Source organism: Phaethon aethereus (genome assembly GCF_964289735.1).
Source record: "Phaethon aethereus genome assembly, chromosome: 4".
Lineage (NCBI taxonomy): Eukaryota > Metazoa > Chordata > Aves > Phaethontiformes > Phaethontidae > Phaethon > Phaethon aethereus.
The window spans coordinates 68710327-68727236 of NC_138578.1; the positions used below are offsets into that span (position 1 = coordinate 68710327).

General features: G+C 44.8%; 1 protein-coding gene across 4 annotated transcripts in view; it reads right to left on the reverse strand.

Annotated features, from left to right (window-relative positions):
- CPEB2 (cytoplasmic polyadenylation element binding protein 2) overlaps positions 1-10666 on the reverse strand; it is a gene marked incomplete at its 5' end in the record, with an annotated part of 53000 nt that extends 42334 nt beyond the window's left edge. The window contains 2 exons of one of the 4 annotated variants that reach the window (XM_081998861.1): positions 6420-6698; positions 9482-10666. In XM_081998861.1, coding sequence (XP_081854987.1) covers positions 6420-6698; positions 9482-10666 — 1464 coding nt within the window. Of the gene's footprint in view, positions 1-6410; positions 6699-9481 lie in introns of all 4 variants that reach the window. The other 3 variants (XM_081998860.1, XM_081998863.1, XM_081998862.1) reach the window with 3 other exon arrangements.
- Between the last annotated feature and the right edge of the window lie 6244 nt (positions 10667-16910).

Sequence of the window (16910 nt, forward strand, 5' to 3'; positions counted from 1 at the left end):
GTAAATGCAAGTATCTTTAAAATATCATCCTTTACATGCCCATTCATAGTCTAAAGAAATGTAGCACTATCTGATAGGGGCTGGAAACAACTTAAAAGTCATAAAGCCTCTAGATATTTTTGGGTATGGTCTTAGCTGGCTGCAAAAAAGATTCTGTAGCTTTGACCTTGCTGAATTAACTTCATTTTTTAAAGCTCATTAAAGAAACTTTTTTTAAAAATCACTTTCCAAACTAAAATGTTAACAAGTTCCATATTTTCACCTTAAAACTGACCTGAACAAAAATGTGTTCTGAGACTAGAAAGTGACACCTGATTTAATAATAAAGTATTCACAGACTTTAAAAAGTACCTGAATATAGTATTCAGTTTTAACGTTAGCAGTAATAACCTAACAATTAGGTACATTATATATTCTAAAATATCTTCTTTGCTAACATCTAAACTTCAAGACATACTCATTTTAGTGAATACATACTATAATCATAAGCTCCTTGTTGAAACCATAACTAGCGTAAATGAGAAACTTAATATGAAAACCTATGACTTAACTGCAATTTTAGCTCTATAAAAAAGCAAGGAGGAAGGCTTGAAGTAGACACATGAAATTGCTTGGTTACTTTCCATGGTGTCATTAGTGGTAAAGATGAACTATAATATCTGGTAGACATCTGTGAATGGTCAACCTGACAACAAATGTGTTTTAAAGTTAAAATGACACAATCAGCTATGTAAGCTAGCTAAATTGAGCCTAAAATGCAGCAAGAACAGGTCCTGTGGCAGACACACCTACTTTCCAACTACATAAGCATTTAAAAACAAACAAAAAAAATCCCAACAGCATGTACTGTATCCATACTGGATTACTTCAGCTCAACAATATACATTCATAAACTGGAAACAAACCAGACACATTACGGAGATGATTAGAGGCTTGGCAAGATTGACTTATGAGGCAAGTCTAGAAGATTTGTATATGAACAGCTTCAACAGAATAACTAAAGCAACAATTAGACATTTGAAGGGGAAGCTGTTATTCAAGTTTTGGGTTCTTTCTTGAGTTTTGGGGTCTTTTTTTTTATCCCCTCCCCCCCAATATCTGTACAGTCTTGAGTACGTAAATACAAATACATCATAACATATGGTAAAAGTACTTTTGGATACGTCTTAGGTGAGAACATACTCATTTTAACTTTAGAGAACAAGCGTGCTTTAGCAGACAGAATGAGGTGAGATACGCTACTTGGCATTTACATCATTGCTATACTATTACAGCTGCTAAATATTTTGTTGAATTTTCCTAACTCTAATTTTGACTTGCATTAATAGCATAAGCTGTGTAACTGAAGCAAATTTTAACAGTAGGAGAGAATTCTTAGTTCATAAAAAGCCATAAAAAACATTTGTATGGTAAGCCCCACAAACTTTCCACTAATTGATTCCTTTGAATTGTTCATCTGTGCAGCTCCCAATACTATTTACTCAAAGATCTTGACGCTGAAGTTAGAAGCATGGCAGTAGACCATTTTCTCCAGTTAGAGATACCCCCAGTATGGTACTCAACCACAAATAGCTGTTTTTGTATGTTATTTAATGAGCCCCAGGTAATCAATCTACTGCATTAAAAATCCTGAAGACGCTGTTCTGTGGCAGGTATTGCCTTAGTAAACATAAACTGTTAAAGCCTGACTTACAAATCAGCGTTTGGACAATTACACCAGCCTGAAGACTAAAAGAACTCAGCAGCTAGATACTCCCAGTGCCTTCATAAACTGCCAAACACTCAGCATTTCTGAAGGAACAGGCCACCTATTTAGGAATCTAAATATGGCATTAAGAACCCAATTTTAGCAACTTGCTCTTAATCTAGTATTGACTGGTATGTGTATCACTGGATTAGGCATTAAACTGTTAAGGTACATTTATTAAACTGTACTAAAACTGTCATACTGAGAATCTGAAATCCTATGAATGGAAGTGATTGTATGACAGAAGCAACATGACAGCAGTTTCAATTAAATATCTAAAATAAACACGTTTAGTGAAATACAATCTTAAAACTCATTGTGCTTTGCAAGTGTTTTGTTTTCCTTGAAAACTTCAGCACATTTGAATAATAAATAGAAAAAGAAAAATCTGCATTTGTGAGAGATGGTACCTTACCATACAAATCCTCAGCTGGAAAGCTATATTCAAATGTAGAATAATAAAGCTGAGCTTTTAGGACCACGAACATTGCACGTACTGTTTGTTTGAACAAACAGGAAGGACAAATCAAGGTGAAAAACACCCGGACATGCAGTGTATTTCCTGAACTCAAAAGACACAGAAACTAAATTCATGTTCATAGAATGCGGTGTTTTTACTAGAATTAAAACAGTTAAATGGTCTATTATTAATAAATTGTAATAGGTTTTAGTGAGCTTATTTGCAAGGCATTAAGAAACATTAAGCTTGCAATCAAAACAGGGTTAGTAGACACTGCAATTTTTAAAAAAAAAAGTTAAAAATGGTTAGTTATTTTCCTCATCCAAGGAATGCAAGTGGGAAAAAAAGAATATACAAAACACTGACTTCTGTGCTTGCATTTTGGCCACAGAAATGCCTGAAGCATGTTTTTTTTTCCTCTGGAAAAAACAAAACACTATCTGGGATTAGAAATATGTTTTTAGCTTTGCACCCTACTTTTTTTTTTTTTTGGTACTGTAGACCAGGGAACAAGAAAGAATACTCATATTGTCTAACTTCTTGATGTGCAACATAAGTGCCTAAACTGGAATCCCTGGGTCTGTTATGGTCAGTTGTGGCACATATGTTCTTCTAGAGAATTAGATTATCTAAACAAGCAGCCTATATTCTCTCTATGGAGAGAGAAATAGACTCCTCAATTTAATGCTTAAATTAGATGGTGTGAATACCTGACAAGATTTCTAATTGTTCCTTAATGATTCCAGTACAAGGCAACAATCCCTTCCCTATATGAAGTACATGTAAGTGTACAAGCAATGTGGCATAACTTAAACTTCTAGACATAATTTTGTCCATGAAAGAACTTTGAGGTAGGTTGTATTATCTGAAAAAGCTACGGGAAGAAAAAAAAAAAGAGCCTTCTTACAGTGAGTCACATAAGAAAAACCTGACTATTGGCTTAACTTGCTCATGTTTAAATCAGTGTTGCCATGATGTTTAACTACTTTTATTCAAAAACAGAACAAAAACTCTTCAACTTCGGAAAATTCCTCTGAGAGATGTCCTTCATAACTGCCATAAGCAAAAGCAGCTTTGCTCTAACTAATGTGGCCACTGCAAATTCTACTTCATGTGGGAGATGTTTCAGTTTTAACTATGAAGTACAGAAAATCTGCTTTCATCCCTTTAAGTAATACACATAATTACTTATTCAGTTAACAGAAGTGACATTCATTGTCACCGGTATATTTGTTTAATATCAAGAAATAAGACCCTCACCAGAATTTATGTCAGTTCTATACTGGAAACCATCCATCAATGCAAACACCAAAGAATAAAGAAGTTTCATGGAAGAGAAAAGCTTTGAATTTGTGTAAGATTCCTGTGTGGCTTATCTCGTTTGCATCAGGTACATGTTTTACAGAAACTGTATGAGCAGCTGACACTGCTGAATGCCATTTGGACTTAGCAGAAAATATATACCGTTTTAAAAAATGGTAGCAGAGCATGAATGATCTACAGAAAGTTAGCCAGTGAGGACACTGGCTTTTCAAAGCTAGATTTTCATTTGCTAAGCTTGAGCTAGCAAAAGTTCAGAGGAGAGGTGTTTTGTCCCCTGCCATACAAACGATTACAGCACTTAAAACAAAGATGTGTGATCATGCAGAAAAGTATCCTGCAAAACTGTGAATGATGCAGCATATATTCAACATGCATGCTAAGACGTATTCGTGCTGTGGAAGCCTGGAAGAAATAGGTAACTTCTACGTACACATAAATGCTTTCAATGCAAGACTTTCCAAATGGCACAAAATTTAATGACTGCTATTTTTGAGTATCTTCTGCAATTGCTACTGTATCTTTAAGAATCCTCAATCTAAATACCTCAGCCTTTTATGGAAGGAGACAAGCACAGTACAAATTAGCAAGATGGGTGTTTGACAGCATTGCAATTGCCAACACAAGTCCTGAAGAAAAGAAGCACAAGCTCCAAGCTCTATTTAACTTCTTCATTATGACTTTGCAAAACATAACAGTCATCACAAGGAATTAACCATATTAACAATAGTATAACAACTCAAAAATAACACGATTTCAGTGTAGCAAAGTATTTTATGGAAAAATCTAGTGATTCCACAGTAGCAGTAGATAACACTGCAACCCTACACCAAGAGGAGTATTTTTACTGTGTTCTGCAACTACGACTTTACACATGCAAGGAAGATTTAAGCATAGATAGATCTACAGCACAAAGATAGGCATACAAACAGGCCTATTTAATTGGTGGCTCTGGTGCTCACAGGTAAGACCAACAACAGTTAAGTGTGCCCACCATCTCTCTTTGACAATATTTCTTCAAAAAAGCCAAACCACCTCAAACAGAAACATTAATGTAATTTATTATAAAGTTAAATTGCAAGGATTTTTTTCTACCCTACTAGACAGGAATGATTTAGATTACAGTTGGAATGCAGAAGACTTCTGTTTAGACATAAAATGAGTTCATCTATATTAGATGACAGCTGTAGAAGCTTCTTTAAGTTCCAATAGTCATACTGACTGTAAGGCATATTGAATGAGTAAATATATTCATAACTTGCGCTCAGCTGCATATGAAATCCAATAGATACATCATTACAGTTTCAACATATGATGGCATTAATATTTTTAACCCTGTTCCTTAGGCAAACATCTTCAGTGTTTACTTTCAACCTATTCTTGGAGCCCTCCACCGCAAAGCATTACCTATCTGTAATCTGTTTTCCTTAACAGATCAGGTTGAAGACATAAAGAATAGCACCTTTTTTCCCCATCTTTCCACCCATACAGAAACTATTCAACTATAATACTCCAGCTAGCAAGTCTACTTAATGGAGCAGGTCTTCCCAGTACAGGCAAACCCTCTTAAGTTTTCAAGTCCAATGAGTACACCTGGAACAGAATTTAGGTATGTCCAAAAGTCACCACTAGCCTCAAGAATACTGCAGGTATCGGAGCTCACCTGGATAGAGTTAGGACATGGCCTCTTGTGCCAAATGGAACTCCACCAGCAAAATGGTAAGGAAAAACAGGAACTCTACCAGGAAATCCCATCCTCGGGAGCACTCTTCTGCCGTTATTACAGCTACCTAAGGATTAGCTGGCTAACTGATGCAAATACAGCCGTACGAATTCAAATATGGTCACAATTAAGGCAAATGAAATTCTAGGTTACCCTGTGTGAAACCTAACAAAACCCAACCATAATAGCTTTGGGTGGAGATAAAGAAAAATTCTAATTATTTTCTCTGCATATTATCTTTTTTACTTTTGCTGGATTATATTGGCTCAGCATGGGACAAAAACCAAAGTTGACATAGGCATAACAAAAATTAAAGAATGTACAGAATTCATGGAATAATCTTCTTTCTATTTTAAAATGCATCATTTCTAAAGTAAGTTGCCCAAGCTTTCTTTGTAACTTAAAAAAAACATGCAAAAACTAGAAACAGTTAGAGTGGCACCTGAGATTGGGATCCAAAATAATAAAGGTCTCCGCTAACAAGTGTTATGACTAAATGAATATAGGCAGGAATGAGAAAAATAGTATTTTACCAACAGGTAACTGAGGCTGGAGTTAAGTGACTTACCTAAAGTCACATAAGATGCCACTGGCAAAATCCAGGAGGTGAACCCAAATCTTTAGTTCTAAGACATATCCTCCTGTTTAATAATTCTAAATCACAGGGTTTCCAGCCAAAACTTAACATGAAAGTTGCTAGAATGTGGAGGGAAAAAAAAAAATCTCACTAACATGCAAATGTCAGCCTAGAATAGCAATAAAACATACGTGACAAAGACTCAGAGCCATCTACAGAAGTAAGAAAACCTACGTACAAGGACAAGAACAAAAAAATCCTGAGTTTTAAAGGGATTTGTAAGAATATGAGCATTACCACAGGCAGAAAATACTTGTTGGATTAAATATGTTTTGCTCTATTGCTGCGCCAGTGGCTACAGTTTCTATTTTTCTTGACAGTCAGTATTCTTCATTAACTGTAAGAATCATATATTGCTGAATACATTAAAAATGTTTGGGTTAGTTGCAATTTAGGACTAAAAATGATATAGAAATATACAGTTTTCAAACCAAGTATCAGGGCTGTAACCACTGTTTAATTTTCCTCTGAAATGAATTATGACAAAATGCTATGCAAGACTATGAACACACCAGTTACATATCATCCTTACCTGCAAAGGAAGGAGAGTATTACTGTTGTTGTCAGTTCGGAAAACATTATCTTCAATCCACGATTTTGGTGTCAGTGATGGAGTGGAGCGAGTAAATTTAGGAGGAGCTATGACATTACCAGAAAAGGGCTTCTTCAAAGGAGAGATCTGGTTCATAGTTCCTGGAATTCCCATGTTTCCAGTTCTACGATGGTCTCTGCCATGCATTCCTCCCCAGGATATATTTCCTGTGCTCCAGCCACTACTCTGATTGCTCCAGGGTGACTGCTTCAGAAGAGGCTAAAAAGAAAGATTCATTTATATTATTTTGAAAATATTTTAAATGTTTCTAAAATATGAATTCATTACTGAGGCAAGGAAGAAAGTTTAACACAGCATCATAAAAAACAATTGTAATTCCCACTCCCCTATATACCCCCCCAAAAAAATGCAGTACTTATGCAAGCAATTTAGCTTACCATTTTAGTAACCGGCAGCATTCTTTAAAGCTATGCAGTATAACAATTCCAGGGTGTAAAACCGTGTTACAAAAACCCTGAGACCATTTAATGATACATTATTTGGCATTATATAGTGAGATCTCTAGAAAAATAACACAAGAATTTCAGAGAGGTCAATTTCTAAAATTACTAAAATAATAATAATTATTCTACTAACAGTAATTATTTCAACTCAGTGAGTAGCAGTACTTAATTACAGTGAGTAGAAATTTAAAAATTAATATTTGGGTAGCAGATTCATTTTTTCCCCCCACTATTTTGACTACCATTGTCTCAGTATTACCATATAAGAGCAAAAAGAGCAACGAGTACTGTACAGAGAATCTGTTTGAAGGAGCTATCTTAACATTTCCACATTAAAATGCATTATTCTGAAGCCACTGCTCAAGTATTTCTGGAGTAATGAACAGGACTATCTGTGGAATTCTGCAGGGTGGAATCTGGTGGGGGGTGAGGGTTTTTGTTTTCCTATTTAGATGCGGTATAACGTATTCCTGTATCTAACAAGTGCACTATATTCCTCAATAAGAAAAAGTAAGCAGTCTTTAGAGGGAAGATTTTACAGGATGAGAAGTTTTTATTCCTAAACCACAACTTGTGCTAAGAAGTGACCTATAGTGGTTGTCATACTACCAAGAGGTGGACCCAGTGGACCCACTGAGCCTGACCGACAATGAAGAACAGTATTTATCTTTCGTGTTCTCAAATCTGTTGGAAAGGCTTTTTCTCAAACACAGAAATGGGGGTGGGGTGTGGTGTGTGTGAGAGATACTCTAAATACAGTTCTTCTGTGAAGTCAAAATGCAGTACTTTTATCTCTACGCTTAGGTGCAAGCAACCCTTGGTTTGTAATTCTAGTAACTAAAAAATTTAAAGCATGTCAATACATTATGTATTACATAAAATGGAACTTTCTGAAGACAGAAAGATAAAATTTTATCACCACCAGCACCCTCCACCCACCCCCCCTCCCCGAAAATGAACAAAAAACCCACTAAAGCCATTTTTGGTCAAGTAATCAGGAAAACATCCCATTCTATATAATTATAGATAATTATGTTGTAAAACTTGAATACTTTGGTTGGAATTTTGGGAGAGGCAGGCACTCTATTGTGAAACAAACCTTAAGAGATAATGCCAAATGTTAACAAGGCTCTAATATTGCTAGCTATGCTGTCATGGCACTGTTTACCTACAACTTGTGACTGAGAGAAAATTCCTGTACACCTCACTGCTGGAGAACTGCTTTGGCATTTGTTAGAAGAGGTTTACTATAGATGTTAAGGGCAACTAGCTCCTAACCACGATGCACCCAAATTAGTTCTCAGGCAGGCACACTTAATGCGAGATTCCAGTTCTGAGAGAAACGCTTCACAAACCCAGCTCTACCGAGTAAAACTGACAGGATCCAGTACTAGAATGAAAGAAAAACTAAGATGAGGCCTATAGAACTTTGGCCTTTCGTAACTGAGCAGATGATCAGAGCAAGATGTGGCTATAACACGTTAACAAGTAATATTAATGAGGATCTGCTTTTCTCCCTCCCATTTCTTACAATGAGCATTTTGATCCAGGAAGAAAGGCAAACTTCCATTTTAACAGATTCGTTATGCCGCTTGATTAAAACCGGTAGCAGAACTGTGGCAACCTGAAACACAGCGCTGTCTTTGGATAGAAATTCAAGTAATTTGGGGCAAATCTACTCAAAAGGCGACAACGTTGACAGCTTTCCCATCTGAGTCTACTTTCGGTGACTCGTGCCCATCCAAGCGAGCACGCCGGGGGGCTGCGAGGGCAGGTTTGAGGCTGGGGAAGGGGCTTCCCGGCGAGCAGGCACCGGCGGCGCCGGCCGGAGCTGTCAGGCTCATTGTTCCGGGGACACCGCGCTCGCTACGGGCGACTGCGGGGGGAGCAAGGAGGATATTTTCACGGTGAAACTCCTGACACGGGAAGGAGCGTTTACCCTCTTTTACGTGAGGAAACTTGCTCCTCACATCCTCAGAAGAAACGACGTCCCTGGGTAGCCGGCGCCGCACCGAGGAGGGCCGCTCACAGCCCAGGGGACGCGGCTGAAGCGGCCGCCCTGCCACCTGCCACCCGGAACGGGCAGGGAGCAGCGGCCGGGCGCGGGGCGGGCCGCTGCCAACAGCCTCCCGGCCCGACCCCTACGGCCGCTTTCCAGTCTGGCCCCGCAGCGGGCGGGGGGCGCAGGTGCCCTCCCGCCGGCCACCGGCGGCCCTCAAGCCGTCCGAGAGCGGCAGGGCGACCGCGGCCGGGCCCCGCCCTGCCTCCACCGTCTCGCCGAGCTGTCACCGCCGCGCAGCCTCGCCCGGCGCCGGCAGCGGGGAAAGAGAAACCTCCCGGCTCCCGCGGCTAGCGAAACGAGGGGAGCCGAGTCCCCCCTCCCGGCCCTGCGTCCTCCTCCCGTCCCCCTCCCCGCCGCGGGGCTCCCCCTCGCCCTGGTCTCCCCCTTTCCGCCGCGGGCTCCCTTCCGGAGCCGGTTCGCCCGCGCTCCCTGCCGCCCCGCCGCGGCTGCCCGGCCCTCCCGCCGCCGCCCGGTACCTGGTGGTGGTTGTAGGAGTTTCTCTGCTGCAGGAAGGCGGCGGCGGCGGCCGCCGCCTGGTGTTGGTGCTGGAGCTGGGGGCTCACGGGGGATCTCCGGTTCTGCTGTTGCTGCTGCTGCTGCTGCTGAGGTAAATTCATCTGCGGCGGCGGCGGGGGCGCGGCGGCCGAGAAGGGGCTGCTGAAGGGCCCGGCGCAGGGGTTGTGAGGCGACACCGGCGAGAAACTCTGGAAGAAAGCGGGGTTGATCGATGACGGGATCCCCGGGTAGAAGCTGGTCTCGGATTCCGGGCTCGGGGGCGGCATCGCGCTGATCTGCCCGCCGCCGCTGGAGACCGGAGGCTGCTGCGTCTGCTGCGGAGGCGGCGACGAGGTCTGCACCGACCAGGGGGTGCCGAAGCCGGGCAGCGGCGGAGGAGGAGGGGAAGCCGCCGAGGAGGAGCCGCCCCCGCTCTGGTGATGGGGGCTGGGGATCTCCGGGCTCTGCAGACTGCTGAAGCCAGAGCCTAGCCCGCCGGGCAGGAGGTTCCCGGGGCTGCCCAGCAAGTGGCTGTTCGGGGGGGACTCCATGGGGGGCAGCTTGGCTCTCGCCTGCAGATGAGGAGGAGACGGAGGCGGATTCACGCAGGAGGCGGCGGCCACCCCCACATTGGGGTCCGCGGACACCGATCCCCCCGGGCAGGAAGGGGCGAGCCGCTCCGAACCCCCCCTGTCCGCGCCGCCTTTCTGCTCGGCGGGGCCGAGGGGCCGGTGGTGCGGGTAGTCCCCCGTCCGCGGCGGCTCCGGGGGGTGAGCGCTGAGGAGCTGGAGCTGCTGCTGTTGCCTGTGCTCCTGCTGCTGGTACTTGTCAGTGGGGTGGCTGAACTGCTGCTGCTGCTGCTGCTGAGGGGGGTGGTGATGATAGTCTGGGGGGTGGTGGTTATTCAGGGGGTGGCTGCTGCCGAGCTGGGCTGGGCTGCTGAGCTGCTGCTGCTGCTTAAACTCTTTCCTCTTCTGGCTCAGCTGAGGAGGCGGCGGCTGCTGTTGCGGTTGCTGCTTGTTTAAATCCTGGTGGGGGCTGAGACTGGGTTTAAAGTCAGAGGAGGGGTGGCCGAGAGGGGGGTGTCCTGCTGTGGGGCTGCTGCCCAGCCTCTCGCTGCCTGGCGGCGGCTGCTGTGTCACCCCCAGGAGCAGTTCATCCTGCATGTTTGGGTGATGCGCAGCAGCGGCCGCCGAGGGGGACAAGGAGGGCGGCGGCGGCCCGCCGGACACGCCGCCGCTGCCGGAGGAACCGGTTGCAGCGGGTGAGAAGGGGCAGGCGAAAGAGGAGGAATGAGAAGCGCCTGCCGCCGCTGCCAAGGAGGGGAAGGACGCGGCGGAGCCAGCGCCTCCTACACCCAACGGCGGGCTGGGGCGGGAGGTCGCCGTCCGCGGGAGCCCGCGGCTGTGCTCCCCCATGCAGCGGCGGGGGCTCCCCCCGACACCGGCTCGGCTGAGGGGCGAACTCCCCACCCCGGGCGTCTGAAGAGACAAAGATAATTAATAATCTTCGGGGGGGCGGTTAAACACCCGCCTATCGCTATCCACTATATAAGCCAAAAAATAGCCACTTTCCAGAATAAAGCCCTCTTTCTTGCCATAATCTCCACTATACCGGTTTTAACAATATCGCAGCTTCTTGACAATAAATAATTCTATTTTTTATCAGGGCTTTTTTTTTTTTCTTCCTTCTAGCCTATAGGGACACCCGGTAGGGCGGCCCTTCCCGCCTCCGGTCGCGCCCACCGTAATCCGCTAAAATCATCATAAATACCCCGGACAGGTCGTGTGTCCCCCCCGGCAGCCCCCCACCGCTAACTCCTCCGTTCGGCCCTCCCAGCCGCTACACCGCAGCGGAGGGGGAAGGCGGGGCGCTCCCGCACCGGCAGAGGGAGACCGGCCGCCGGTAAGCCCACACTACAGTAGCTCCGCTCGACCCCCAGCCACCTCCCCCGCCCCCAGTGCCGGCTCGAAGCCGGCTGCAACGCCTTTAAGAATGCCGGAAAAGTCGTCACAGTTACGCCAGAATCCCCACCCCCTTGCCCGCCCGGCCGACCTTGGTAATGAGCCTGCGGGCCCGCCCCCCTCATGAATAGTGCATTACCCTGGGGGCCCTCCCCCTTTGCCTGTCGCTCGCGCCGCGCCGGGGGTGTGGGCGCGCGCGCTGACCAACGCTCGCGCGCTGACCAACGCTCGCGCGCACGGCGCCGACGAGCCGGGTGAGCGCTACCACTTAAGCGGGGGCGGGGGGGTGACAGCCTTTAAGTAACGCCCCGAAGATGTGCTGGCCCGTTGGGTGAGGAAGGCACTCACTGGGCTTCGGCGACGTATCTACGCTCAAGCGGGAAATACCTGAAATAAAAAGATTTTATTTCGTTTTGCGGCAGCGGCTTTTATCTCCGCAGACAGGGTGGGGGGGAGGCTGGGATGGTGGGTTCTTCCGCTGCCCGCGATCGCGTCAGGCACTCCTTCAAGGCAGGAAGGGGTGCCCCGCCCCTTCTCCGCTCATTTGCATTGACGTCGGGCCGCGCGCCGCGGGCGGGCGGGGCGCGAGAGCGGCGGCACGAGACGGGCGGGTGTCGAGCCCCAGCCAGGGGAGCCCCGCTGCGGCCCGCCCCCTCCTCGCGCTGCGCCCTTAGCGGCCACACTGCGCAGGTGCTGCCCCGCCCTCCCACCGGTGGGGGTGGGGGTGGGGGTGCCTGCGCCTGTCTGCGTGCCTGCTGCCCCACAGCTGCTTACCCCGTGTGGGGCTGAAAGGGCAGCCCCAAGCCTAGGCGTGGCCTTCCGTTCCCCCCGGGATGGGGATGCTGCGGCGGGCTCTCTGTGCCCAGCTCAGGCCCTCATCGCCCCGTGGTGCGGGGTAGAGTGTTGGCGCTCCTGGGCGAAGCTGGGTTGGTCACCCACTCTTCTCCACCCGGATCCTGCCATCAAGCCATGCCACCCATTTCTTGGGCTCCTCAGAGACCCGCAGGAGCTCAGACCGAGCCCAATACTGGGTTGTGGTGCCATGTGGTGGTACCTTTTGAGGGATTTCCTGGGCAAGACAGTATTGAAGGTGAAGTTTTGCCCTTTCCATCTAGTGGAAGCAGAGCTGTTGGTAACTGCCTAATGCAAACAAATCATTTGGCAGCTATAGATGTAATGCTGTTACAGCTGTAGATACCCCTGAAAAGAGTAAAATAAAGTGAGCTCCCTTCGTGCTCTGGGAAGACTGTAGTTCAGCAGTGAGAGAATTAATACACACTATTGAATGTGAGAGTACTTTGGGGAAGTGTCATTATATGCTTGACCTTTTGTACTTTAGGCATCCATTAGTGGCCACTGTCGAAGCCTGGATGGCTGCTTTCCGTTTGGCCGATGGACTTTTGGTCTGACCCAGTGTAGCAATTCTTGTTTGTTAAACCTGTATGTGTTTGTTATATGCATATAAGATGTAGGGGGGAAAAATAAAATTGGTTTGGCATCTGCAGTCATCTCCGAGGTGATCATGAACCTGTGTGGTGTGTGTATTTGGGTATCCATGCCATCGTGCAGGGTTAAGACGAAAATACATTTGTAGCATAGAAGAATAATTGGTACGTATTTATCTTTGCTGTATTATGGCTTAGTACTCCAGAATTATTCATTATATTGGCATCTGTTTTGAGAACTCTGCAGCTGTCTGTCCTACAAGTGGTAAAAAATAGAGTGCAGACCAAGGCCCTACAGATCATCACATGCTGAGCAAATGTTGCCGCCCGAGTAATGGTTCCTCTCTGAATAGTGAGTTGCTTCACGGCACAATCCTCATAAACATCAGTTTTGTGAGCTGCAGAACTGGTAGCATCTGGCTTCCCTTTGGTTCGTGTCATATGCTTGACATTTGGTTATGTGCAAGCCTGAACAGAAGCTGTCCTCTACCTGGGGCGTTCTCAGGCATCTAGCAAGGGTGGAAGCAATGCTGCACTGTGTTTCTTCTGTAAGCAGCTGCCTGTTTCTACAGTGTGTAGGAACTTGTTTAGTTGTTCTTTGTGTACGCGGTCAGCTTCCCAGTCCCTCACCTTTAAAGCAAGCCCAAATTCGAGCGATTCTTCCTTCAAAACAGCTATCGAGGTGCCTGTGAGTAGTCTTTTTTTAAATTGACTGAAAGACAAGAATACTCTCATCCTCCATGACAGCTTCTCTCTACCATGGTAGCTACCTACCCCAATTGTGCATGTTTATTAACACAACTTTCATGGGGTGAATCTCATCTATTTTTAACCATGTAAAAAGTAAGCATCCACTCTGCATTAGCTGCATAATCTTCTACAAACAGAAGACAGGTGCTACTAGAGGGTCATTCATCCTGCCCTAATGCAGGTAACTTTAGAGAAAGAAACCTGATCTCTCTCTCTGCTGATTATGAGGAAAGCTTCTGACTGTGTCTTGCTGCAGAATCCAGGAGGTCTTTGGTGCTCCTTGGTCTTGCAGCATATGCTTCTTGACTGTGGTAGAAACAACAGCTGTACTGAGTCAAACCAAGAATCCTTCAGGCTGTATATCCTGTCTCTTCTGCCTCTGATATGAGATCCCTTGGTGTATGCTGGGGTCACAAATTCTGGCTTCTCCTCCTCCAAATCAAGTCTCTTAACTGGAACCTTGGTGCCGTCAAGAAGAGCTGAGTCCTGTTCTTGGTGCTCTTTGTTTTCTCTCTCCATTTCCCAGTTTCTTGATTTTTTGACCATTTGGCTCTTGCACTCTCTTGCTTTAATGTTTTTTCTCCCTTGTAATCACTCGATTCCTTCCTGCTTTCATCTTAGCTGCCCCTTGCCAGGGAATGTTTGAGCGCTTTTTTTGGATTTAGCTAGTAGGAAGGTACTCATATCTGAAAATAGAGGCCTAAACAAATGTGTAAGAACAGGCTAAGCTTGTATAGCGCTTCCTTCAGTTACGTCAACCATTTGCAGCTCAGGAACTTCCTGGATTAGCTTTTCCAGACCGTAGGGGATACTGGGATGCTTGGACTCCATGTTCCCAGTTTGTCATCGGAAAGCGACTGTGTGCCTGGGCCTGAGGAGCAGAGCATGCTGGCAGAGCCCTTCATCTGCATGACCTGGGGAAGATAAGAGAGTCACGGAGCTGGGGTGAGCTGCTTCAGACTAGACAACAAACGTTACGAGAAGCGAATGCCAAGCCAGATGCAATATCGCAGTACCTAATATGTAAATTGAAAAAAACAGATGTTGCAAAACAAGCTGTCAGTACGGTAAAACCACATATACCTGAGTTATGATTCTTGTGGCCATTAATCAACCTGCTTCTCTGTATTCGTTGCAACAAACGTGCCAGGCATCAACTTCGCCTAGGAGGCCTGTGGCAGAGCTGGGGCTGACAACTCTCCTGGGTTTGTCAGCGCCTGGAAAAACAATGATCATCTTATTTGTCTGGTGTTCTGCATCATTCACTGTGTGCTAAATTTTGTGTGGCAAATTGAAGCAGTAATGCTAAAGAAGAGAAGATACAAAGACAAATCACAATAATCTATATGAAATAACACTATATAAAGACAAATCAAATAAACTGTAAGGATTACAAAGCAGCCCTTCTGGCTGCCATTTGGGTCACATGAAAGGGATCATTGAGGCAGTGGCTTCTGAATTTTGCCCCTGAGTGGTTATCATCATCTCTTCTAGAAATTACCATGCGCAGATTAAGTTCTTTCCTTTTTATAAACCCAGGCAAATAACACCTGGTATTGTCTGGTGTTAGCAACAGCGTGTTATTATATGAGAAAGGATTTTGGCCCACCATTCTATTTTTCTGCTTGAACAAAAAAAACTTCTAGCAGTTAGAAGAGCTGAAAGGGATTGTGCTGAGATGCTGCCCACTTCAGAGCAGTCTGTGGCTTTACCTTCTTTAAAAAGTGTATGTTCTTGGGGGTAGGGTCCTTGCTTATCAGACACAGCTACACATGTGTTACAGTTTTTGGGAACATAAATCATGAAACTGGTAAAAATTTATATATAGTATGTAGACTCTTATGTGCATGCAGAGTTACATAAGTGCTTCCTCATTTTGTAAATTAACATGAGCGCCAGAGTATCAAGGGACTAACATATTAAAAAGAAAATAACTCTGCTACTAGAATCTGCTGTTTCCCTCCTATTAGCTAGCTGGAAAATCACCGTGACTGTGATTTTAATTATGGGCTGCAAATAACATGTACACATGAAAATTATCTTTGCTTTCATTCCAATACTAAAAGCAGCTTTTCTGATGCATGTTACAGTTAAAAGTAAACGTGGCTACAGGTAGTACTGACTTGAGAAAACCTTTTTCTTGTGGAGTGGCTCAGCAGAGAGACTTACCGGCTGCTTGTAATGCAACAAAATGTTCTTTCCACAGCACACAATATTTATAGGCCTTTCACCATTTACAGTGATTTACTACTCCGTTTGACCCCTCTTCCAAGGCTCTACAGCTATGAGAAAATCACTGTTTTTGATATCATTTCTTGTTTTCTCTTTACTATTTTACATTTCCTTCTCCCTTTTCCCATCTTCTCCTCTTCCTGGGCTCTTTTGCAGCACTCTCTATTTAGGTAGCTCTGTCTGTCCTGCACTGGTCACAAGGGCTCTGCTAAGGGATCTGTCTCAATCTTCCCTATGATTAGGCTGTTTAGGGAGGTACACAGTCTGCTGTCCTGTGGTCGATGACACGTGTCTGCTCCATTCCTCGGTTTAAGCTTTGAAATGGGCTTGCATATGCATTCCAGGAACAGCACATTGTTCTAACTGGTAACAAAAATACGAGATTCACGTACTTTTGCTAGAGCTGCTTCCTCTTAACCTTAAAGTTGATTTTTGTTAATGACTTTTTCCTCCCATGGAAACGTGGAAAACAGTCTGGGACTGCAGGTTATTCATACAGAAAAGCAGATGATGAGGTTTGACATTTCACAGGAAAAAGAGGTCTGAAGATTTATATCAATGTGTTTCATTTACTGTTTTTCTGTTCTTGATTTTTTAGACTCTGAAAATAATAATCATGCATTCTTAGAAAAGTGGTAGGCAAGTCTTTTTCAGCAGTGAGCAGTCTACCTTTTTTCCTGTTTTTTTTTTCTTATTACAAGTAAAAAATATGAATTGTCCAGATACAACAAAATTGGGAAAGAAGCCTTTGTTTGATCACTGTGTGTTGGAATGAAATTAAAAGCAGTAGGAAAATCTAACACCTTTTTTATAGTTTGCTTTATTCTGTTCTTCCCAGGCCTATGTTATGTTTTTGTTTGTTTTTAAAGCTAAAAATCTTAAAGTCTTAAAATTCACAGGAGAATGGGCAGCTTTCTTCCTTTATTCAAAGCCCGGCTTCCATCATGAGAGCTATGCTGCCTGCTGGACTTGAAGGATATGGGTTCTGGTCACAAGAATGCAAAGCAGTGATTTACTCT